We start from the raw sequence: 25,223 nt of genomic DNA, 5'->3' as shown, positions 1-25,223 counted from the left end.
AGAGTAAAACTGGTGGGGATCAGAGTAAGACTGGTGGGGACCAGAAGAATAAAACTGGTGGGGATCAGAGTAAAACTGGTGGGGATCAGAGTAAGACTAGTGGGGATAAGAGTAAGACTAGTGGGGATCAGAGTAAAACTGGTGGGGATCAGAGTAAAACTGGTGGGGATCAGAGTAAGACTTGTGGGAATCAGAAGAATAAAAACTGGTGGGGATCAGAGTGAGACTTGTGGGAATCAGAAGAATAAAAACTGGTGGGGATCAGAGTGAGACTGATGGGGATCAGAGTAAGACTGGTGTGGATCAGAGTAAATTTGGTGGGGATCAGAGTGTGACTGTTGGGGATCAGAATAATAAAACTGGTGGGGATTAGAGTAAAACTGGTGGGGATTAGAGTAAGACTGGTGGGGATCAGAGTAGGCCTGGTGGGGATCAGAATAAAACTGGTGGGGATCAGAGGAATAAAACTGGTGGGGATCAGAGTAAGTCTGGTGGGGATCAGAATAAAACTGGTGGGGATCAGAGTAAGACTGGTGGGTATAAGAGTAAGACTGGCGGGGATCAGAGTAAGACTGGTGGGGATCAGAGTATGCCTGGTGGGGATCAGAAGAAAACTGGTGGGGATCAGAGTAAGATTGGTGGGGATCAGAGTAAAACTGGTGGGGATTAGAGTAAAACTGGTGGGGATCAGAGTAAGACTGGTGGGGATCAGAGTATGCCTGGTGGGGATCAGAAGAAAACTGGTGGGGATCAGAGTAAGATTGGTGGGGATAAGAGTAAAACTGGTGGGGATTAGAGTAAAACTGGTGGGGATCAGAGTAAGACTGGTGGGGACCAGAAGAATAAAACTGGTGGGGATCAGAGTAAAACTGGTGGGGATCAGAGTAAGACTAGTGGGGATAAGAGTAAGACTAGTGGGGATCAGAGTAAAACTGGTGGGGATCAGAGTAAAACTGGTGGGGATCAGAGTAAGAATTGTGGGAATCAGAAGAATAAAAACTGGTGGGGATCAGAGTGAGACTGGTGGGGATCAGAGTAAAACTGGTGGGGATCAGAGTATGACTGGTGGGGATCAGAAGAATAAAACTGGTTGGGATTAGAGTAAAACTGGTGGGGCTCAGAGTAAGACTAGTGGGGATCAGAGTAAAACTGGTGGGGATCAGAGTAAAACTGGTGGGGATCAGAGTAAGACTTGTGGGAATCAGAAGAATAAAAACTGGTGGGGATCAGAGTGAGACTGGTGGGGATCAGAGTAAAACTGGTGGGGATCAGAGTAAAACTGGTGGGGATCAGAGTAAGACTGGCGGGGATCAGAAGAATAAAACTGGTGGGGATTAGAGTAAAACTGGTGGGGATCAGAGTAAGACTGGTGGGGATCAGAGTAAGACTGATGGGGATCAGATTTAAGACTGGTGGGGATCAGTGTAAGACTGGTGGGGATCAGAAGAATAAAACTGGTGGGGATCAGAGTAAGTCTGGTGGGGATCAGTGTAAGACTGGTGGGGATAAGAGTAAGACTGGTGGGGATCAGAGTAAGACTGGTGGGGATCAGAGTATGACTGGTGGGGGTCAGAATAAAACTGGTGGAGATCAGAGTAAAACTGGTGGGGATCAGAGTAAGACTGGCAGGGGGTCAGAGTAAAACTGGTGGGGATCAGAGTAAAACTGGTGGGGATCAGAGTAAGACTTGTGGGAATCAGAAGAATAAAAACTGGTGGGGATCAGAGTGAGACTGGTGGGGATCAGAGTAAAACTGGCGGGGATCAGAGTAAAACTGGTGGGGATGAGAGTATGACTGGTGGGGATCAGAAGAATAAAACTGGTGGGGATTAGAGTAAAACTGGTGGGGATTAGAGTAAGACTGGTGGGGATCAGAGTAGGCCTGGTGGGGATCAGAATAAAACTGGTGGGGATCAGAGGAATAAAACTGGTGGGGATCAGAGTAAGTCTGGTGGGGATCAGAATAAAACTGGTGGGGATCAGAGTAAGACTGGTGGGTATAAGAGTAAGACTGGCGGGGATCAGAGTAAGACTGGTGGGGATCAGAGTATGCCTGGTGGGGATCAGAAGAAAACTGGTGGGGATCAGAGTAAGATTGGTGGGGATAAGAGTAAAACTGGTGGGGATTAGAGTAAAACTGGTGGGGATCAGAGTAAGACTGGTGGGGACCAGAAGAATAAAACTGGTGGGGATCAGAGTAAAACTGGTGGGGATCAGAGTAAGACTAGTGGGGATAAGAGTAAGACTAGTGGGGATCAGAGTAAAACTGGTGGGGATCAGAGTAAAACTGGTGGGGATCAGAGTAAGACTTGTGGGAATCAGAAGAATAAAAACTGGTGGGGATCAGAGTGAGACTTGTGGGAATCAGAAGAATAAAAACTGGTGGGGATCAGAGTGAGACTGATGGGGATCAGAGTAAGACTGGTGTGGATCAGAGTAAATTTGGTGGGGATCAGAGTGTGACTGTTGGGGATCAGAATAATAAAACTGGTGGGGATTAGAGTAAAACTGGTGGGGATTAGAGTAAAACTGGTGGGGATCAGAGTAGGCCTGGTGGGGATCAGAATAAAACTGGTGGGGATCAGAGGAATAAAACTGGTGGGGATCAGAGTAAGTCTGGTGGGGATCAGAATAAAACTGGTGGGGATCAGAGTAAGACTGGTGGGTATAAGAGTAAGACTGGCGGGGATCAGAGTAAGACTGATGGGGATCAGAGTATGCCTGGTGGGGATCAGAAGAAAACTGGTGGGGATCAGAGTAAGATTGGTGGGGATAAGAGTAAAACTGGTGGGGATTAGAGTAAAACTGGTGGGGATCAGAGTAAGACTGGTGGGGATCAGAGTATGCCTGGTGGGGATCAGAAGAAAACTGGTGGGGATCAGAGTAAGATTGGTGGGGATAAGAGTAAAACTGGTGGGGATTAGAGTAAAACTGGTGGGGATCAGAGTAAGACTGGTGGGGACCAGAAGAATAAAACTGGTGGGGATCAGAGTAAAACTGGTGGGGATCAGAGTAAGACTAGTGGGGATAAGAGTAAGACTAGTGGGGATCAGAGTAAAACTGGTGGGGATCAGAGTAAAACTGGTGGGGATCAGAGTAAGACTTGTGGGAATCAGAAGAATAAAAACTGGTGGGGATCAGAGTGAGACCTGTGGGAATCAGAAGAATAAAAACTGGTGGGGATCAGAGTGAGACTGATGGGGATCAGAGTAAGACTGGTGTGGATCAGAGTAAATTTGGTGGGGATCAGAGTGTGACTGTTGGGGATCAGAATAATAAAACTGGTGGGGATTAGAGTAAAACTGGTGGGGACTAGAGTAAGACTGGTGGGGATCAGAGTAAGACTTGTGGGGATCAGAGTAAGACTGGTGGGGATCAGAGTGAAGACTGGTGGGGATTAGTGTAAGACTGGTGGGGATCAGAAGAATAAAACTGGTGGGGATCAGAGTAAGTCTGGTGGGCATCAGAATAAAACTGGTGGGGATCAGAGTAAGACTGATGGGGATAAGAGTAAGACTGGTGGGGATCAGAGTAAAACTGGTGGGGATCAGAGTAAAACTGGTGGGGATCAGAGTAAGACTAGTGGGGATAAGAGTAAGACTAGTGGGGATCAGAGTAAAACTGGTGGGGATCAGAGTAAAACTGGTGGGGATCAGAGTAAGAATTGTGGGAATCAGAAGAATAAAAACTGGTGGGGATCAGAGTGAGACTGGTGGGGATCAGAGTAAAACTGGTGGGGATCAGAGTAAAACTGGTGGGGATCAGAGTATGACTGGTGGGGATCAGAAGAATAAAACTGGTGGGGATTAGAGTAAAACTGGTGGGGATCAGAGTAAGACTAGTGGGGATCAGAGTAAAACTGGTGGGGATCAGAGTAAAACTGGTGGGGATCAGAGTATGACTGGTGGGGATCAGAAGAATAAAACTGGTGGGGATTAGAGTAAAACTGGTGGGGATCAGAGTAAGACTAGTGGGGATCAGAGTAAAACTGGTGGGGATCAGAGTAAAACTGGTGGGGATCAGAGTAAGACTTGTGGGAATCAGAAGAATAAAAACTGGTGGGGATCAGAGTGAGACTGGTGGGGATCAGAGTAAGACTGGCGGGGATCAGAAGAATAAAACTGGTGGGGATTAGAGTAAAACTGGTGGGGATCAGAGTAAGACTGGTGGGGATCAGAGTAAGACTGATGGGGATCAGATTTAAGACTGGTGGGGATCAGTGTAAGACTGGTGGGGATCAGAAGAATAAAACTGGTGGGGATCAGAGTAAGTCTGGTGGGGATCAGTGTAAGACTGGTGGGGATAAGAGTAAGACTGGTGGGGATCAGAGTAAGACTGGTGGGGATCAGAGTATGACTGGTGGGGGTCAGAATAAAACTGGTGGAGATCAGAGTAAAACTGGTGGGGATCAGAGTAAGACTGGCAGGGGGTCAGAGTAAAACTGGTGGGGATCAGAGTAAAACTGGTGGGGATCAGAGTAAGACTTGTGGGAATCAGAAGAATAAAAACTGGTGGGGATCAGAGTGAGACTGGTGGGGATCAGAGTAAAACTGGTGGGGATCAGAGTAAAACTGGTGGGGATGAGAGTATGACTGGTGGGGATCAGAAGAATAAAACTGGTGGGGATTAGAGTAAAACTGGTGGGGATTAGAGTAAGACTGGTGGGGATCAGAGTAGGCCTGGTGGGGATCAGAATAAAACTGGTGGGGATCAGAGGAATAAAACTGGTGGGGATCAGAGTAAGTCTGGTGGGGATCAGAATAAAACTGGTGGGGATCAGAGTAAGACTGGTGGGTATAAGAGTAAGACTGGCGGGGATCAGAGTAAGACTGGTGGGGATCAGAGTATGCCTGGTGGAGATCAGAAGAAAACTGGTGGGGATCAGAGTAAGATTGGTGGGGATAAGAGTAAAACTGGTGGGGATTAGAGTAAAACTGGTGGGGATCAGAGTAAGACTGGTGGGGACCAGAAGAATAAAACTGGTGGGGATCAGAGTAAAACTGGTGGGGATCAGAGTAAGACTAGTGGGGATAAGAGTAAGACTAGTGGGGATCAGAGTAAAACTGGTGGGGATCAGAGTAAAACTGGTGGGGATCAGAGTAAGACTTGTGGGAATCAGAAGAATAAAAACTGGTGGGGATCAGAGTGAGACTTGTGGGAATCAGAAGAATAAAAACTGGTGGGGATCAGAGTGAGACTGATGGGGATCAGAGTAAGACTGGTGTGGATCAGAGTAAATTTGGTGGGGATCAGAGTTTGACTGTTGGGGATCAGAATAATAAAACTGGTGGGGATTAGAGTAAAACTGGTGGGGATTAGAGTAAGACTGGTGGGGATCAGAGTAAGTCTGGTGGGGATCAGAGTAGGCCTGGTGGGTATAAGAGTAAGACTGGCGGGGATCAGAGTAAGACTGGTGGGGATCAGAGTATGCCTGGTGGGGATCAGAAGAAAACTGGTGGGGATCAGAGTAAGATTGGTGGGGATAAGAGTAAAACTGGTGGGGATTAGAGTAAAACTGGTGGGGATCAGAGTAAGACTGGTGGGGATCAGAGTATGCCTGGTGGGGATCAGAAGAAAACTGGTGGGGATCAGAGTAAGATTGGTGGGGATAAGAGTAAAACTGGTGGGGATTAGAGTAAAACTGGTGGGGATCAGAGTAAGACTGGTGGGGACCAGAAGAATAAAACTGGTGGGGATCAGAGTAAAACTGGTGGGGCTCAGAGTAAGACTAGTGGGGATAAGAGTAAGACTAGTGGGGATCAGAGTAAAACTGGTGGGGATCAGAGTAAAACTGGTGGGGATCAGAGTAAGACTTGTGGGAATCAAAAGAATAAAACTGGTGGGGATCAGAGTGAGACTGATGGGGATCAGAGTAAGACTGGTGTGGATCAGAGTAAATTTGGTGGGGATCAGAGTGTGACTGTTGGGGATCAGAATAATAAAACTGGTGGGGATTAGAGTAAAACTGGTGGGGACTAGAATAAGACTGGTGGGGATCAGAGTAAGACTTGTGGGGATAAGAGTAAGACTGGTGGGGATCAGAGTGAAGACTGGTGGGGATTAGTGTAAGACTGGTGGGGATCAGAAGAATAAAACTGGTGGGGATCAGAGTAAGTCTGGTGGGCATCAGAATAAAACTGGTGGGGATCAGAGTAAGACTGATGGGGATAAGAGTAAGACTGGTGGGGATCAGAGTAAAACTGGTGGGGATCAGAGTAAAACTGGTGGGGATCAGAGTAAAACTGGTGGGGATCAGAGTAAAACTGGTGGGGATCAGAGTAAGAATTGTGGGAATCAGAAGAATAAAAACTGGTGGGGATCAGAGTGAGACTGGTGGGGATCAGAGTAAAACTGGTGGGGATCAGAGTAAAACTGGTGGGGATCAGAGTATGACTGGTGGGGATCAGAAGAATAAAACTGGTGGGGATTAGAGTAAAACTGGTGGGGATCAGAGTAAGACTAGTGGGGATCAGAGTAAAACTGGTGGGGATCAGAGTAAAACTGGTGGGGATCAGAGTAAGACTTGTGGGAATCAGAAGAATAAAAACTGGTGGGGATCAGAGTGAGACTTGTGGGAATCAGAAGAATAAAAACTGGTGGGGATCAGAGTGAGACTGATGGGGATCAGAGTAAGACTGGTGTGGATCAGAGTAAATTTGGTGGGGATCAGAGTGTGACTGTTGGGGATCAGAATAATAAAACTGGTGGGGATTAGAGTAAAACTGGTGGGGATTAGAGTAAGACTGGTGGGGATCAGAGTAGGCCTGGTGGGGATCAGAGTAAGACTAGTGGGGATAAGAGTAAGACTAGTGGGGATCAGAGTAAAACTGGTGGGGATCAGAGTAAGACTGGTGGGGATCAGAAGAATAAAACTGGTGGGGATCAGAGTAAGTCTGGTGGGGATCAGTGTAAGACTGGTGGGGATAAGAGTAAGACTGGTGGGGATCAGAGTAAGACTGGTGGGTATAAGAGTAAGACTGGCGGGGATCAGAGTAAGACTGGTGGGGATCAGAGTATGCCTGGTGGAGATCAGAAGAAAACTGGTGGGGATCAGAGTAAGATTGGTGGGGATAAGAGTAAAACTGGTGGGGATTAGAGTAAAACTGGTGGGGATCAGAGTAAGACTGGTGGGGACCAGAAGAATAAAACTGGTGGGGATCAGAGTAAAACTGGTGGGGATCAGAGTAAGACTAGTGGGGATAAGAGTAAGACTAGTGGGGATCAGAGTAAAACTGGTGGGGATCAGAGTAAAACTGGTGGGGATCAGAGTAAGACTTGTGGGAATCAGAAGAATAAAAACTGGTGGGGATCAGAGTGAGACTTGTGGGAATCAGAAGAATAAAAACTGGTGGGGATCAGAGTGAGACTGATGGGGATCAGAGTAAGACTGGTGTGGATCAGAGTAAATTTGGTGGGGATCAGAGTTTGACTGTTGGGGATCAGAATAATAAAACTGGTGGGGATTAGAGTAAAACTGGTGGGGATTAGAGTAAGACTGGTGGGGATCAGAGTAAGTCTGGTGGGGATCAGAGTAGGCCTGGTGGGTATAAGAGTAAGACTGGCGGGGATCAGAGTAAGACTGGTGGGGATCAGAGTATGCCTGGTGGGGATCAGAAGAAAACTGGTGGGGATCAGAGTAAGATTGGTGGGGATAAGAGTAAAACTGGTGGGGATTAGAGTAAAACTGGTGGGGATCAGAGTAAGACTGGTGGGGATCAGAGTATGCCTGGTGGGGATCAGAAGAAAACTGGTGGGGATCAGAGTAAGATTGGTGGGGATAAGAGTAAAACTGGTGGGGATTAGAGTAAAACTGGTGGGGATCAGAGTAAGACTGGTGGGGACCAGAAGAATAAAACTGGTGGGGATCAGAGTAAAACTGGTGGGGCTCAGAGTAAGACTAGTGGGGATAAGAGTAAGACTAGTGGGGATCAGAGTAAAACTGGTGGGGATCAGAGTAAAACTGGTGGGGATCAGAGTAAGACTTGTGGGAATCAAAAGAATAAAAACTGGTGGGGATCAGAGTGAGACTGATGGGGATCAGAGTAAGACTGGTGTGGATCAGAGTAAATTTGGTGGGGATCAGAGTGTGACTGTTGGGGATCAGAATAATAAAACTGGTGGGGATTAGAGTAAAACTGGTGGGGACTAGAATAAGACTGGTGGGGATCAGAGTAAGACTTGTGGGGATCAGAGTAAGACTGGTGGGGATCAGAGTAAAACTGGTGGGGATTAGTGTAAGACTGGTGGGGATCAGAGTAAAACTGGTGGGGATCAGAGTATGACTGGTGGGGATCAGAAGAATAAAACTGGTGGGGATTAGAGTAAAACTGGTGGGGATCAGAGTAAGACTAGTGGGGATCAGAGTAAAACTGGTGGGGATCAGAGTAAAACTGGTGGGGATCAGAGTATGACTGGTGGGGATCAGAAGAATAAAACTGGTGGGGATTAGAGTAAAACTGGTGGGGATCAGAGTAAGACTAGTGGGGATCAGAGTAAAACTGGTGGGGATCAGAGTAAAACTGGTGGGGATCAGAGTAAGACTTGTGGGAATCAGAAGAATAAAAACTGGTGGGGATCAGAGTGAGACTGGTGGGGATCAGAGTAAGACTGGCGGGGATCAGAAGAATAAAACTGGTGGGGATTAGAGTAAAACTGGTGGGGATCAGAGTAAGACTGGTGGGGATCAGAGTAAGACTGATGGGGATCAGATTTAAGACTGGTGGGGATCAGTGTAAGACTGGTGGGGATCAGAAGAATAAAACTGGTGGGGATCAGAGTAAGTCTGGTGGGGATCAGTGTAAGACTGGTGGGGATAAGAGTAAGACTGGTGGGGATCAGAGTAAGACTGGTGGGGATCAGAGTATGACTGGTGGGGGTCAGAATAAAACTGGTGGAGATCAGAGTAAAACTGGTGGGGATCAGAGTAAGACTGGCAGGGGGTCAGAGTAAAACTGGTGGGGATCAGAGTAAAACTGGTGGGGATCAGAGTAAGACTTGTGGGAATCAGAAGAATAAAAACTGGTGGGGATCAGAGTGAGACTGGTGGGGATCAGAGTAAAACTGGTGGGGATCAGAGTAAAACTGGTGGGGATGAGAGTATGACTGGTGGGGATCAGAAGAATAAAACTGGTGGGGATTAGAGTAAAACTGGTGGGGATTAGAGTAAGACTGGTGGGGATCAGAGTAAGTCTGGTGGGGATCAGAGTAGGCCTGGTGGGTATAAGAGTAAGACTGGCGGGGATCAGAGTAAGACTGGTGGGGATCAGAGTATGCCTGGTGGGGATCAGAAGAAAACTGGTGGGGATCAGAGTAAGATTGGTGGGGATAAGAGTAAAACTGGTGGGGATTAGAGTAAAACTGGTGGGGATCAGAGTAAGACTGGTGGGGATCAGAGTATGCCTGGTGGGGATCAGAAGAAAACTGGTGGGGATCAGAGTAAGATTGGTGGGGATAAGAGTAAAACTGGTGGGGATTAGAGTAAAACTGGTGGGGATCAGAGTAAGACTGGTGGGAATCAGAAGAATAAAAACTGGTGGGGATCAGAGTGAGACTGATGGGGATCAGAGTAAGACTGGTGTGGATCAGAGTAAATTTGGTGGGGATCAGAGTGTGACTGTTGGGGATCAGAATAATAAAACTGGTGGGGATTAGAGTAAAACTGGTGGGGATTAGAGTAAGACTGGTGGGGATCAGAGTAGGCCTGGTGGGGATCAGAGTAAGACTAGTGGGGATAAGAGTAAGACTAGTGGGGATCAGAGTAAAACTGGTGGGGATCAGAGTAAGACTGGTGGGGATCAGAAGAATAAAACTGGTGGGGATCAGAGTAAGTCTGGTGGGGATCAGTGTAAGACTGGTGGGGATAAGAGTAAGACTGGTGGGGATCAGAGTAAGACTGGTGGGTATAAGAGTAAGACTGGCGGGGATCAGAGTAAGACTGGTGGGGATCAGAGTATGCCTGGTGGAGATCAGAAGAAAACTGGTGGGGATCAGAGTAAGATTGGTGGGGATAAGAGTAAAACTGGTGGGGATTAGAGTAAAACTGGTGGGGATCAGAGTAAGACTGGTGGGGACCAGAAGAATAAAACTGGTGGGGATCAGAGTAAAACTGGTGGGGATCAGAGTAAGACTAGTGGGGATAAGAGTAAGACTAGTGGGGATCAGAGTAAAACTGGTGGGGATCAGAGTAAAACTGGTGGGGATCAGAGTAAGACTTGTGGGAATCAGAAGAATAAAAACTGGTGGGGATCAGAGTGAGACTTGTGGGAATCAGAAGAATAAAAACTGGTGGGGATCAGAGTGAGACTGATGGGGATCAGAGTAAGACTGGTGTGGATCAGAGTAAATTTGGTGGGGATCAGAGTTTGACTGTTGGGGATCAGAATAATAAAACTGGTGGGGATTAGAGTAAAACTGGTGGGGATTAGAGTAAGACTGGTGGGGATCAGAGTAAGTCTGGTGGGGATCAGAGTAGGCCTGGTGGGTATAAGAGTAAGACTGGCGGGGATCAGAGTAAGACTGGTGGGGATCAGAGTATGCCTGGTGGGGATCAGAAGAAAACTGGTGGGGATCAGAGTAAGATTGGTGGGGATAAGAGTAAAACTGGTGGGGATTAGAGTAAAACTGGTGGGGATCAGAGTAAGACTGGTGGGGATCAGAGTATGCCTGGTGGGGATCAGAAGAAAACTGGTGGGGATCAGAGTAAGATTGGTGGGGATAAGAGTAAAACTGGTGGGGATTAGAGTAAAACTGGTGGGGATCAGAGTAAGACTGGTGGGGACCAGAAGAATAAAACTGGTGGGGATCAGAGTAAAACTGGTGGGGCTCAGAGTAAGACTAGTGGGGATAAGAGTAAGACTAGTGGGGATCAGAGTAAAACTGGTGGGGATCAGAGTAAAACTGGTGGGGATCAGAGTAAGACTTGTGGGAATCAAAAGAATAAAAACTGGTGGGGATCAGAGTGAGACTGATGGGGATCAGAGTAAGACTGGTGTGGATCAGAGTAAATTTGGTGGGGATCAGAGTGTGACTGTTGGGGATCAGAATAATAAAACTGGTGGGGATTAGAGTAAAACTGGTGGGGACTAGAATAAGACTGGTGGGGATCAGAGTAAGACTTGTGGGGATCAGAGTAAGACTGGTGGGGATCAGAGTAAAACTGGTGGGGATTAGTGTAAGACTGGTGGGGATCAGAGTAAAACTGGTGGGGATCAGAGTATGACTGGTGGGGATCAGAAGAATAAAACTGGTGGGGATTAGAGTAAAACTGGTGGGGATCAGAGTAAGACTAGTGGGGATCAGAGTAAAACTGGTGGGGATCAGAGTAAAACTGGTGGGGATCAGAGTATGACTGGTGGGGATCAGAAGAATAAAACTGGTGGGGATTAGAGTAAAACTGGTGGGGATCAGAGTAAGACTAGTGGGGATCAGAGTAAAACTGGTGGGGATCAGAGTAAGACTTGTGGGAATCAGAAGAATAAAAACTGGTGGGGATCAGAGTGAGACTGGTGGGGATCAGAGTAAGACTGGCGGGGATCAGAAGAATAAAACTGGTGGGGATTAGAGTAAAACTGGTGGGGATCAGAGTAAGACTGGTGGGGATCAGAGTAAGACTGATGGGGATCAGATTTAAGACTGGTGGGGATCAGTGTAAGACTGGTGGGGATCAGAAGAATAAAACTGGTGGGGATCAGAGTAAGTCTGGTGGGGATCAGTGTAAGACTGGTGGGGATAAGAGTAAGACTGGTGGGGATCAGAGTAAGACTGGTGGGGATCAGAGTATGACTGGTGGGGGTCAGAATAAAACTGGTGGAGATCAGAGTAAAACTGGTGGGGATCAGAGTAAGACTGGCAGGGGGTCAGAGTAAAACTGGTGGGGATCAGAGTAAAACTGGTGGGGATCAGAGTAAGACTTGTGGGAATCAGAAGAATAAAAACTGGTGGGGATCAGAGTGAGACTGGTGGGGATCAGAGTAAAACTGGTGGGGATCAGAGTAAAACTGGTGGGGATGAGAGTATGACTGGTGGGGATCAGAAGAATAAAACTGGTGGGGATTAGAGTAAAACTGGTGGGGATTAGAGTAAGACTGGTGGGGATCAGAGTAGGCCTGGTGGGGATCAGAATAAAACTGGTGGGGATCAGAGGAATAAAACTGGTGGGGATCAGAGTAAGTCTGGTGGGGATCAGAATAAAACTGGTGGGGATCAGAGTAAGACTGGTGGGTATAAGAGTAAGACTGGCGGGGATCAGAGTAAGACTGGTGGGGATCAGAGTATGCCTGGTGGAGATCAGAAGAAAACTGGTGGGGATCAGAGTAAGATTGGTGGGGATAAGAGTAAAACTGGTGGGGATTAGAGTAAAACTGGTGGGGATCAGAGTAAGACTGGTGGGGACCAGAAGAATAAAACTGGTGGGGATCAGAGTAAAACTGGTGGGGATCAGAGTAAGACTAGTGGGGATAAGAGTAAGACTAGTGGGGATCAGAGTAAAACTGGTGGGGATCAGAGTAAAACTGGTGGGGATCAGAGTAAGACTTGTGGGAATCAGAAGAATAAAAACTGGTGGGGATCAGAGTGAGACTTGTGGGAATCAGAAGAATAAAAACTGGTGGGGATCAGAGTGAGACTGATGGGGATCAGAGTAAGACTGGTGTGGATCAGAGTAAATTTGGTGGGGATCAGAGTTTGACTGTTGGGGATCAGAATAATAAAACTGGTGGGGATTAGAGTAAAACTGGTGGGGATTAGAGTAAGACTGGTGGGGATCAGAGTAAGTCTGGTGGGGATCAGAGTAGGCCTGGTGGGTATAAGAGTAAGACTGGCGGGGATCAGAGTAAGACTGGTGGGGATCAGAGTATGCCTGGTGGGGATCAGAAGAAAACTGGTGGGGATCAGAGTAAGATTGGTGGGGATAAGAGTAAAACTGGTGGGGATTAGAGTAAAACTGGTGGGGATCAGAGTAAGACTGGTGGGGATCAGAGTATGCCTGGTGGGGATCAGAAGAAAACTGGTGGGGATCAGAGTAAGATTGGTGGGGATAAGAGTAAAACTGGTGGGGATTAGAGTAAAACTGGTGGGGATCAGAGTAAGACTGGTGGGGACCAGAAGAATAAAACTGGTGGGGATCAGAGTAAAACTGGTGGGGCTCAGAGTAAGACTAGTGGGGATAAGAGTAAGACTAGTGGGGATCAGAGTAAAACTGGTGGGGATCAGAGTAAAACTGGTGGGGATCAGAGTAAGACTTGTGGGAATCAAAAGAATAAAAACTGGTGGGGATCAGAGTGAGACTGATGGGGATCAGAGTAAGACTGGTGTGGATCAGAGTAAATTTGGTGGGGATCAGAGTGTGACTGTTGGGGATCAGAATAATAAAACTGGTGGGGATCAGAGTAAAACTGGTGGGGATCAGAGTAAAACTGGTGGGGATCAGAGTAAAACTGGTGGGGATCAGAGTAAGAATTGTGGGAATCAGAAGAATAAAAACTGGTGGGGATCAGAGTGAGACTGGTGGGGATCAGAGTAAAACTGGTGGGGATCAGAGTAAAACTGGTGGGGATCAGAGTATGACTGGTGGGGATCAGAAGAATAAAACTGGTGGGGATTAGAGTAAAACTGGTGGGGATCAGAGTAAGACTAGTGGGGATCAGAGTAAAACTGGTGGGGATCAGAGTAAAACTGGTGGGGATCAGAGTAAGACTTGTGGGAATCAGAAGAATAAAAACTGGTGGGGATCAGAGTGAGACTTGTGGGAATCAGAAGAATAAAAACTGGTGGGGATCAGAGTGAGACTGATGGGGATCAGAGTAAGACTGGTGTGGATCAGAGTAAATTTGGTGGGGATCAGAGTGTGACTGTTGGGGATCAGAATAATAAAACTGGTGGGGATTAGAGTAAAACTGGTGGGGATTAGAGTAAGACTGGTGGGGATCAGAGTAGGCCTGGTGGGGATCAGAGTAAGACTAGTGGGGATAAGAGTAAGACTAGTGGGGATCAGAGTAAAACTGGTGGGGATCAGAGTAAGACTGGTGGGGATCAGAAGAATAAAACTGGTGGGGATCAGAGTAAGTCTGGTGGGGATCAGTGTAAGACTGGTGGGGATAAGAGTAAGACTGGTGGGGATCAGAGTAAGACTGGTGGGTATAAGAGTAAGACTGGCGGGGATCAGAGTAAGACTGGTGGGGATCAGAGTATGCCTGGTGGAGATCAGAAGAAAACTGGTGGGGATCAGAGTAAGATTGGTGGGGATAAGAGTAAAACTGGTGGGGATTAGAGTAAAACTGGTGGGGATCAGAGTAAGACTGGTGGGGACCAGAAGAATAAAACTGGTGGGGATCAGAGTAAAACTGGTGGGGATCAGAGTAAGACTAGTGGGGATAAGAGTAAGACTAGTGGGGATCAGAGTAAAACTGGTGGGGATCAGAGTAAAACTGGTGGGGATCAGAGTAAGACTTGTGGGAATCAGAAGAATAAAAACTGGTGGGGATCAGAGTGAGACTTGTGGGAATCAGAAGAATAAAAACTGGTGGGGATCAGAGTGAGACTGATGGGGATCAGAGTAAGACTGGTGTGGATCAGAGTAAATTTGGTGGGGATCAGAGTTTGACTGTTGGGGATCAGAATAATAAAACTGGTGGGGATTAGAGTAAAACTGGTGGGGATTAGAGTAAGACTGGTGGGGATCAGAGTAAGTCTGGTGGGGATCAGAGTAGGCCTGGTGGGTATAAGAGTAAGACTGGCGGGGATCAGAGTAAGACTGGTGGGGATCAGAGTATGCCTGGTGGGGATCAGAAGAAAACTGGTGGGGATCAGAGTAAGATTGGTGGGGATAAGAGTAAAACTGGTGGGGATTAGAGTAAAACTGGTGGGGATCAGAGTAAGACTGGTGGGGATCAGAGTATGCCTGGTGGGGATCAGAAGAAAACTGGTGGGGATCAGAGTAAGATTGGTGGGGATAAGAGTAAAACTGGTGGGGATTAGAGTAAAACTGGTGGGGATCAGAGTAAGACTGGTGGGGACCAGAAGAATAAAACTGGTGGGGATCAGAGTAAAACTGGTGGGGCTCAGAGTAAGACTAGTGGGGATAAGAGTAAGACTAGTGGGGATCAGAGTAAAACTGGTGGGGATCAGAGTAAAACTGGTGGGGATCAGAGTAAGACTTGTGGGAATCAAAAGAATAAAAACTGGTGGGGATCAGAGTGAGACTGATGGGGATCAGAGTAAGACTGGTGTGGATCAGAGTAAATTTGGTGGGGATCAGAGTGTGACTGTTGGGGATCAGAATAATAAAACTGGTGGGGATTAGAGTAAAACTGGTGGGGACTAGAATAAGACTGGTGGGGATCAGAGTAAGACTTGTGGGGATCAGAGTAAGACTGGTGGGGATCAGAGTGAAGACTGGTGGGGATTAGTGTAAGACTGGTGGGGATCAGAAGAATAAAACTGGTGGGGATCAGAGTAAGTCTGGTGGGCATCAGAATAAAACTGGTGGGGATCAGAGTAAGACTGATGGGGATAAGAGTAAGACTGGTGGGGATCAGAGTAAAACTGGTGGGGATCAGAGTAAAACTGGTGGGGATCAGAGTAAAACTGGTGGGGATCAGAGTAAAACTGGTGGGGATCAGAGTAAGAATTGTGGGAATCAGAAGAATAAAAACTGGTGGGGATCAGAGTGAGACTGGTGGGGATCAGAGTAAAACTGGTGGGGATCAGAGTAAAACTGGTGGGGATCAGAGTATGACTGGTGGGGATCAGAAGAATAAAACTGGTGGGGATTAGAGTAAAACTGGTGGGGATCAGAGTAAGACTAGTGGGGATCAGAGTAAAACTGGTGGGGATCAGAGTAAAACTGGTGGGGATCAGAGTAAGACTTGTGGGAATCAGAAGAATAAAAACTGGTGGGGATCAGAGTGAGACTGGTGGGGATCAGAGTAAAACTGGTGGGGATCAGAGTAAAACTGGTGGGGATCAGAGTAAGACTGGCGGGGATCAGAAGAATAAAACTGGTGGGGATTAGAGTAAAACTGGTGGGGATCAGAGTAAGACTGGTGGGGATCAGAGTAAGACTGATGGGGATCAGATTTAAGACTGGTGGGGATCAGTGTAAGACTGGTGGGGATCAGAAGAATAAAACTGGTGGGGATCAGAGTAAGTCTGGTGGGGATCAGTGTAAGACTGGTGGGGATAAGAGTAAGACTGGTGGGGATCAGAGTAAGACTGGTGGGGATCAGAGTATGACTGGTGGGGGTCAGAATAAAACTGGTGGAGATCAGAGTAAAACTGGTGGGGATCAGAGTAAGACTGGCAGGAGGTCAGAGTAAAACTGGTGGGGATCAGAGTAAAACTGGTGGGGATCAGAGTAAGACTTGTGGGAATCAGAAGAATAAAAACTGGTGGGGATCAGAGTGAGACTGGTGGGGATCAGAGTAAAACTGGCGGGGATCAGAGTAAAACTGGTGGGGATGAGAGTATGACTGGTGGGGATCAGAAGAATAAAACTGGTGGGGATTAGAGTAAAACAGGTGGGGATTAGAGTAAGACTGGTGGGGATCAGAGTAGGCCTGGTGGGGATCAGAATAAAACTGGTGGGGATCAGAGGAATAAAACTGGTGGGGATCAGAGTAAGTCTGGTGGGGATCAGAATAAAACTGGTGGGGATCAGAGTAAGACTGGTGGGCATAAGAGTAAGACTGGCGGGGATCAGAGTAAGACTGGTGGGGATCAGAGTATGCCTGGTGGGGATCAGAAGAAAACTGGTGGGGATCAGAGTAAGATTGGTGGGGATAAGAGTAAAACTGGTGGGGATTAGAGTAAAACTGGTGGGGATCAGAGTAAGACTGGTGGGGACCAGAAGAATAAAACTGGTGGGGATCAGAGTAAAACTGGTGGGGATCAGAGTAAAACTGGTGGGGATCAGAGTAAGACTTGTGGGAATCAGAAGAATAAAAACTGGTGGGGATCAGAGTGAGACTGGTGGGGATCAGAGTAAAACTGGTGGGGATCAGAGTAAAACTGGTGGGGATCAGAGTATGACTGGTGGGGATCAGAAGAATGAAACTGGTGGGGATTAGAGTAAAACTGGTGGGGATCAGAGTAAGACTAGTGGGGATCAGAGTAAAACTGGTGGGGATCAGAGTAAAACTGGTGGGGATCAGAGTAAGACTTGTGGGAATCAGAAGAATAAAAACTGGTGGGGATCAGAGTGAGACTGGTGGGGATCAGAGTAAAACTGGTGGGGATCAGAGTAAAACTGGTGGGGATCAGAGTAAGACTTGTGGGAATCAGAAGAATAAAAACTGGTGGGGATCAGAGTGAGACTGGTGGGGATCAGAGTAAAACTGGTGGGGATCAGAGTAAAACTGGTGGGGATCAGAGTAAGACTGGCGGGGATCAGAAGAATAAAACTGGTGGGGATTAGAGTAAAACTGGTGGGGATCAGAGTAAGACTGGTGGGGATCAGCGTAAGACTGATGGGGATCAGATTTAAGACTGGTGGGGATCAGTGTAAGACTGGTGGGGATCAGAAGAATAAAACTGGTGGGGATCAGAGTAAGTCTGGTGGGGATCAGTGTAAGACTGGTGGGGATAAGAGTAAGACTGGTGGGGATCAGAGTAAGACTGGTGGGGATCAGAGTATGACTGGTGGGGGTCAGAATAAAACTGGTGGAGATCAGAGTAAAACTGGTGGGGATCAGAGTAAGACTTGTGGGAATCAGAGTAAGACTTGTGGGAATCAGAAGAATAAAAACTGGTGGGGATCAGAGTGAGACTGATGGGGATCAGAGTAAGACTGGTTTGGATCAGAGTAAAAATGGTGGGGATCAGATTGTGACTGGTGGGGATCAGAATAATAAAACTGGTGGGGATTAGAGTAAAACTGGTGGGGACTAGAGTAAGACTGGTGGGGATCAGAGTAAGACTTGTGGGGATCAGAGTAAGACTGGTGGGGATCAGAGTTAAGACTGGTGGGGATTAGTGTAAGACTGGTGGGGATCAGAAGAATAAAACTGGTGGGGATCAGAGTAAGACTTGTGGGGATCAGAGTAAGACTGGTGGGGATCAGAGTAAGACTTGTGGGAATCAGAAGAATAAAAACTGGTGGGGATCAGAGTGAGACTGGTGGGGATCAGAGTAAGACTGGCGGGGATCAGAAGAATAAAACTGGTGGGGATTAGAGTAAAACTGGTGGGGATCAGAGTAAGACTGGTGGGGATCAGAGTAAGACTGATGGGGATCAGATTTAAGACTGGTGGGGATCAGTGTAAGACTGGTGGGGATCAGAAGAATAAAACTGGTGGGGATCAGAGTAAGTCTGGTGGGGATCAGTGTAAGACTGGTGGGGATAAGAGTAAGACTGGTGGGGATCAGAGTAAGACTGGTGGGGATCAGAGTATGACTGGTGGGGGTCAGAATAAAACTGGTGGAGATCAGAGTAAAACTGGTGGGGATCAGAGTAAGACTGGCAGGGGGTCAGAGTAAAACTGGTGGGGATCAGAGTAAAACTGGTGGGGATCAGAGTAAGACTTGTGGGAATCAGAAGAATAAAAACTGGTGGGGATCAGAGTGAGACTGGTGGGGATCAGAGTAAAACTGGTGGGGATCAGAGTAAAACTGGTGGGGATGAGAGTATGACTGGTGGGGATCAGAAGAATAAAACTGGTGGGGATTAGAGTAAAACTGGTGGGGATTAGAGTAAGACTGGTGGGGATCAGAGTAGGCCTGGTGGGGATCAGAATAAAACTGGTGGGGATCAGAGGAATAAAACTGGTGGGGATCAGAGTAAGTCTGGTGGGGATCAGAGTAAAACTGGTGGGGATCAGAGTAAGACTTGTGGGAATCAGAAGAATAAAAACTGGTGGGGATCAGAGTGAGACTGGTGGGGATCAGAGTAAAACTGGTGGGGATCAGAGTAAAACTGGTGGGGATCAGAGTAAGACTGGCGGGGATCAGAAGAATAAAACTGGTGGGGATTAGAGTAAAACTGGTGGGGATCAGAGTAAGACTGGTGGGGATCAGCGTAAGACTGATGGGGATCAGATTTAAGACTGGTGGGGATCAGTGTAAGACTGGTGGGGATCAGAAGAATAAAACTGGTGGGGATCAGAGTAAGTCTGGTGGGGATCAGTGTAAGACTGGTGGGGATAAGAGTAAGACTGGTGGGGATCAGAGTAAGACTGGTGGGGATCAGAGTATGACTGGTGGGGGTCAGAATAAAACTGGTGGAGATCAGAGTAAAACTGGTGGGGATCAGAGTAAGACTTGTGGGAATCAGAGTAAGACTTGTGGGAATCAGAAGAATAAAAACTGGTGGGGATCAGAGTGAGACTGATGGGGATCAGAGTAAGACTGGTTTGGATCAGAGTAAAAATGGTGGGGATCAGATTGTGACTGGTGGGGATCAGAATAATAAAACTGGTGGGGATTAGAGTAAAACTGGTGGGGACTAGAGTAAGACTGGTGGGGATCAGAGTAAGACTTGTGGGGATCAGAGTAAGACTGGTGGGGATCAGAGTTAAGACTGGTGGGGATTAGTGTAAGACTGGTGGGGATCAGAAGAATAAAACTGGTGGGGATCAGAGTAAGACTTGTGGGGATCAGAGTAAGACTGGTGGGGATCAGAGTAAGACTTGTGGGAATCAGAAGAATAAAAACTGGTGGGGATCAGAGTGAGACTGGTGGGGATCAGAGTAAGACTGGCGGGGATCAGAAGAATAAAACTGGTGGGGATTAGAGTAAAACTGGTGGGGATCAGAGTAAGACTGGTGGGGATCAGAGTAAGACTGATGGGGATCAGATTTAAGACTGGTGGGGATCAGTGTAAGACTGGTGGGGATCAGAAGAATAAAACTGGTGGGGATCAGAGTAAGTCTGGTGGGGATCAGTGTAAGACTGGTGGGGATAAGAGTAAGACTGGTGGGGATCAGAGTAAGACTGGTGGGGATCAGAGTATGACTGGTGGGGGTCAGAATAAAACTGGTGGAGATCAGAGTAAAACTGGTGGGGATCAGAGTAAGACTGGCAGGGGGTCAGAGTAAAACTGGTGGGGATCAGAGTAAAACTGGTGGGGATCAGAGTAAGACTTGTGGGAATCAGAAGAATAAAAACTGGTGGGGATCAGAGTGAGACTGGTGGGGATCAGAGTAAAACTGGTGGGGATCAGAGTAAAACTGGTGGGGATGAGAGTATGACTGGTGGGGATCAGAAGAATAAAACTGGTGGGGATTAGAGTAAAACTGGTGGGGATTAGAGTAAGACTGGTGGGGATCAGAGTAGGCCTGGTGGGGATCAGAATAAAACTGGTGGGGATCAGAGGAATAAAACTGGTGGGGATCAGAGTAAGTCTGGTGGGGATCAGAATAAAACTGGTGGGGATCAGAGTAAGACTGGTGGGTATAAGAGTAAGACTGGCGGGGATCAGAGTAAGACTGGTGGGGATCAGAGTATGCCTGGTGGAGATCAGAAGAAAACTGGTGGGGATCAGAGTAAGATTGGTGGGGATAAGAGTAAAACTGGTGGGGATTAGAGTAAAACTGGTGGGGATCAGAGTAAGACTGGTGGGGACCAGAAGAATAAAACTGGTGGGGATCAGAGTAAAACTGGTGGGGATCAGAGTAAGACTAGTGGGGATAAGAGTAAGACTAGTGGGGATCAGAGTAAAACTGGTGGGGATCAGAGTAAAACTGGTGGGGATCAGAGTAAGACTAGTGGGGATAAGAGTAAGACTAGTGGGGATCAGAGTAAAACTGGTGGGGATCAGAGTAAAACTGTTGGGGATCAGTATAAGACTGGTGGGGATCAGAAGAATAAATCTGGTGGGTATCACAGTAAGACTGGTGGGGATCAGAGTAAAACTGGAGGGGATAAGAGTAAGACTGGTGGGGATCAGAAGAATAAAACTGGTGGGGATCGGAGTAACACTGGCGGGGATCAGAGTAAGACTGGTGGGGATCAGAGTTAAGACTGGTGGGGATTAGGGTAAGACTGGTGGGGATCAGAAGAATAAAACTGGTGGGGATCAGAGTAAGTCTGGTGGGGATCAGAATAAAACTGGTGGGGATCAGAGTAAGACTGGTGGGGATCAGAGTAAGACTAGTGGGGATCAGAGTAAAACTGGTGGGGATCAGAGTAAGACTGATGGGGATCAGAAGAATAAAACTGGTGGGGATTAGAGTAAAACTGGTGGGGATCAGAGTAAGATTGGTGGGGATCAGAATAAAACTGGTGGGGATTAGAGTAAAACTGGTGGGGATCAGAGTAAAACTTATGGGGATCAGAAGAATAAAATTGGTGGGGATTAGAGTAAAACTGGTGGGGATCAGAGTAAGACTGGTGGGGATCAGAGTAAAACTGGTGGGGATCAGAGTAAGACTGGTGGGGATCAGAAGAATAAAACTGGTGGGGATCAGAGTAACACTGGTGGGGATCAGAGTAAGACTGGTAGGGATCAGAAGAATAAAACTGGTGGGGATCAGAAGAATAAAACTGGTGGGGATCAGAGTATGCCTGGTGGGGATCAGAAGAAAACTGGTGGGGATCAGAGTAAGATTGGTGGGGATAAGAGTAAAACTGGTGGGGATTAGAGTAAAACTGGTGGGGATCAGAGTAAGACTGGTGGGGATCAGAAGAATAAAACTGGTGGGGATTAGAGTAAAACTGGTGGGGATCAGAGTAAGACTGATGGGGATCAGATTTAAGACTGGTGGGGATCAGTGTAAGACTGGTGGGGATCAGAAGAATAAAACTGGTGGGGATCAGAGTAAGTCTGGTGGGGATCAGAATAAAACTGGTGGGGATCAGAGTAAGACTGGTGGGGATAAGAGTAAGACTGGTGGGGATCAGAGTAAAAATGGTGGGGATCAGAGTAAAACTGGTGGGGATCAGAGTAAGACTAGTGGGTATCAGAGTAAGACTGGTGGGGATCAGAGTATGCCTGGTGGGGATCAGAATAAAACTGGTGGGGATCAGATTAAGATTGGGGGGGATAAGAGTAAAACTGGTGGGGATCAGAGTAAAACTGGTGGGGATCAGAGTAAGACTGGTTGGGATCAGAAGAATAAAACTGGTGGGGATTAGAGTAAAACTGGTGGGGATCAGAGTAAGACTGGTGGGGATCAGAGTATGACTGGTGGGGATCAGAATAAAACTGGTGGGGATCAGAGTAAAACTGGTGGGGATCAGAGTAAGACTAGTGGGGATCAGAATAAACCTGGTGGGGATCAGAGTAAAACTGGTGGGGATCAGAGTAAGACTGGTGGGGTTCACAATAAAACTGATGGGGATCAGAATAAAACTGGGGATCAGAGTAAGACTGGTGGGGATTGGAGTAAGACTGACGCGTGATTTACGAGCTCCGTTTGAAACACACTGTTCTAGATAAATCTTACTACAGCTATTCTACTCATCTGATGACCAAGCTTACAGTTCTCTTATATCACGTTTTGTTATATTGTTATAACGTTTTGAGAATAAGACCATGAAACTTCAGAATACCTGCATTAGTTACAGTTGCTGCATTTCAGGCACAGATGCTGTTCCAGTCCACACATGGCGTGGAGCAGCAAACCCCTGAGCCTTGAGGGGGTAAGAAATCTCTCCTATTTCCAAATATGGATGAAGAAGTATTTCAAAGCTAACATATGTCACTGCCAGGAAGAGGGTGAACATAGAGATCGTGATATTTTGGTGTCAGTTCTGTAAGTTACATGTGTACACTGACCACTGTGAACAGCTATGACAGGTCGGTGGTGTTGGGTGAAGGAACCCAGTCTTGACGAGTCCTCTTGGGGTGAGGGACTGTCCAGCTCTACCTTCTTCACTGGAGGAGACAGACCTACACACAGGCAAACACACAAAGAAATGCAAATCAAGTCTTGAATCAGACTCATACTTTAGAAAAGCAACAAGTCATCTTCAGATAAAACCATGAATCTCAAAGGATCCAGTCGCTCACTAGATAAGATAAATAAGATAAGATAAGATAAGATAAAGATAAAGATATATAAGAGAAGAGAAGATACTTTATTGTCATTGTATACATACAACGAAATGTCATGTGGAGACTCTCAGACCAGCAGCACTAGACAAGGTAAATGATTAAAAACAAGATAAAAACAAGGACACACAACATTTAGTATAAACAAGTGCGGTAGCAAAAGGATGATGAGACAATAAAAGATAGCAGCGGCTTTTAAAAGTTCAAAATAGTGCATGGAGTTATTGCACATAGTTGTCCATACTGCAGCGGCTTTAAAGTGCAGAATAGTGTTACGATAGGACAGTGCAAAACAGTGCATGGGAGATATGGTAGATACTGTCCATCACCGTCCATACTGTACCAGTTAGTCCTCAACAGCTAGGCAGGTGTGTGTGTGTGTGTGTGTGTGTGTGTGTGTGTGTGTGTGTGTGTGTGTGTGTGTGTGTGTGTGGCAGGGGTGGGGGGGTTATGGAGGCTACAGCTCTGGGAAAGAGGCTGTTCTTCAGCTTGTTAGTCCGGGTTTTGATGGTGCGGTATCTTTTCCCCTAGTACACAGTCTGGCTATGAATGACTGACTGTACAGAAACAAGTCCTTCACATAATTTAGCAAGTTGACTCTTGTGTGAAACGAGTTATCACCCTATTTTAACGACCTGTTTAACCCGCCAGAACCAGTATGCTTTGATTATCCTGAGTCTAAAGATAAACTCTTCTCATTCTCATTACCTTTATAAATTAACAGCCGTTAAAATACCATCAACTAAAAACTGCAATCTCCAAGATTTTACATTTTACATTACCCTATCCACCTGAGATGTGGTGGTGATGTGATGATTCTGTTGGACAATCTATCAGTATTACAGTAGAACAGCATCCCAATATAGTCTGATGTAGGAGCCAGAGAGTAAAACACCTGTTTCAAGTAGTTTTCTCAGACTACAAACAAGATGCAGCAGCCATTGTGGTTCATGTGCCATCAGCTCACCAGTAAATAATATGCACCCTTGTTAAAACACAATCCTTGGACCAGAGATAACACAGCAGTGTAAATGTTATCAAGCCATGTTGTGATATTGTAACACGTTGTAACACATTGTAACACATTGTAACATGTTGTAACAACATGTTGTAATATGTTGTAACACATTGTAACATGTTGTAATACATTGTAACACGTTGTAACACATTGTAACATGTTGCAACACGGTGTAACACATTGTAACACGTTGTAACACATTGTAACACGTTGTAACATGTTGTAACATATTGTAACACGTTGTAACACATTGTAACACGTTGTAGCAAAACTTTTGCTTCAGAGTTTCTGAACATGACTCACAGTTTCAACACTCCCCTTTCACAGATTGAAGAGATTCTAAATGTTCACATATTAGTTTGAGGCTTTCACAAGGTGGTTTTAACCTTACACATTTCACCAGGATTTTATCTCACAGTTGTTTACAGTAAATATTGCTAAAAGGAAGTACACGACGTGTTAACAATCCTCCACTTGATGCTAAATAAAATCAAATGTATAAATCATTACCATTGTCAACAGTTCAAAACAGGGTGGGGCAATTTCTGGTGCAGCGATAAACACGTGCATGCTGGAAACAACACCAGCAGAAAAAAGGCTTGAAATGTGGCAATGTGATATAGTTTGAAGATTGTAATATATAACTTAGACTTCCTATGTTAGCTCTGGTGCCATTTTTACAATGGTGGGGATTGTTAAGTCAAGTCAAGTCAATGTTATTTTTATAGCCCAATATCACTGTGGTGGGGAATGCTTCATTGGTAGGTTGAGTGGTTGTCAATGCAGCTCCAGGCCTGACTCCTCCCTCAGCCAATCTTCTCATCAGGGCCAGGTTATCTAAGCCACCTGTGACCACCTGTGCAATCCCTTTTTTTTTTTTTGCCTTCTCTCTTCCTCGGCCTCGCATGTGTCTGGTAGTTGGTGCTGCAGTTCCTGAACTTCTAGCGTGGAACCTCTAGTGTTTGCTGCCACTGTTGTGCTGGTTATCATAAGTATGTCCTGGTGTCAAGGATCCCTGCTAGAGGTGGTTCACCTGCTGCTGTTTTGCCTTAGTTTCTTTTGATTACTAACTGGGTTGACCTGTCTTTAGCTTCGTTTTTTTGTTGACCTATTTGACTTATTTTGTTAGTTATTCCCCTCAGCAGTCTGAGTGTCATCTTGTGGGAGGCTAGGCACTTGTGGTGAGGTCCCTGCATGTGTGTGGGTGTGTGTGCGTGAGTC

General features: G+C 46.6%; 1 protein-coding gene across 10 annotated transcripts in view; it reads right to left on the bottom strand.

The window, feature by feature from the left end:
• nfic (nuclear factor I/C) overlaps positions 1-25,223 on the bottom strand; it is a 408,020-nt gene that overhangs the window by 202,714 nt on the left and 180,083 nt on the right. For all 10 annotated transcript variants that reach the window (XM_056275685.1, XM_056275684.1, XM_056275690.1 and 7 more), the window contains one exon: positions 22,709-22,822. In XM_056275685.1, coding sequence (XP_056131660.1) covers positions 22,709-22,822 — 114 coding nt within the window. The remainder of the gene's footprint in view (positions 1-22,708; positions 22,823-25,223) is intronic.

This window comes from Lampris incognitus, chromosome 3 (genome assembly GCF_029633865.1).
Source record: "Lampris incognitus isolate fLamInc1 chromosome 3, fLamInc1.hap2, whole genome shotgun sequence".
NCBI lineage: Eukaryota > Metazoa > Chordata > Actinopteri > Lampriformes > Lampridae > Lampris > Lampris incognitus.
The sequence above is the reverse complement of the archived record's forward strand: the minus strand, read 5'-3'. Positions and strand labels throughout refer to the sequence as shown.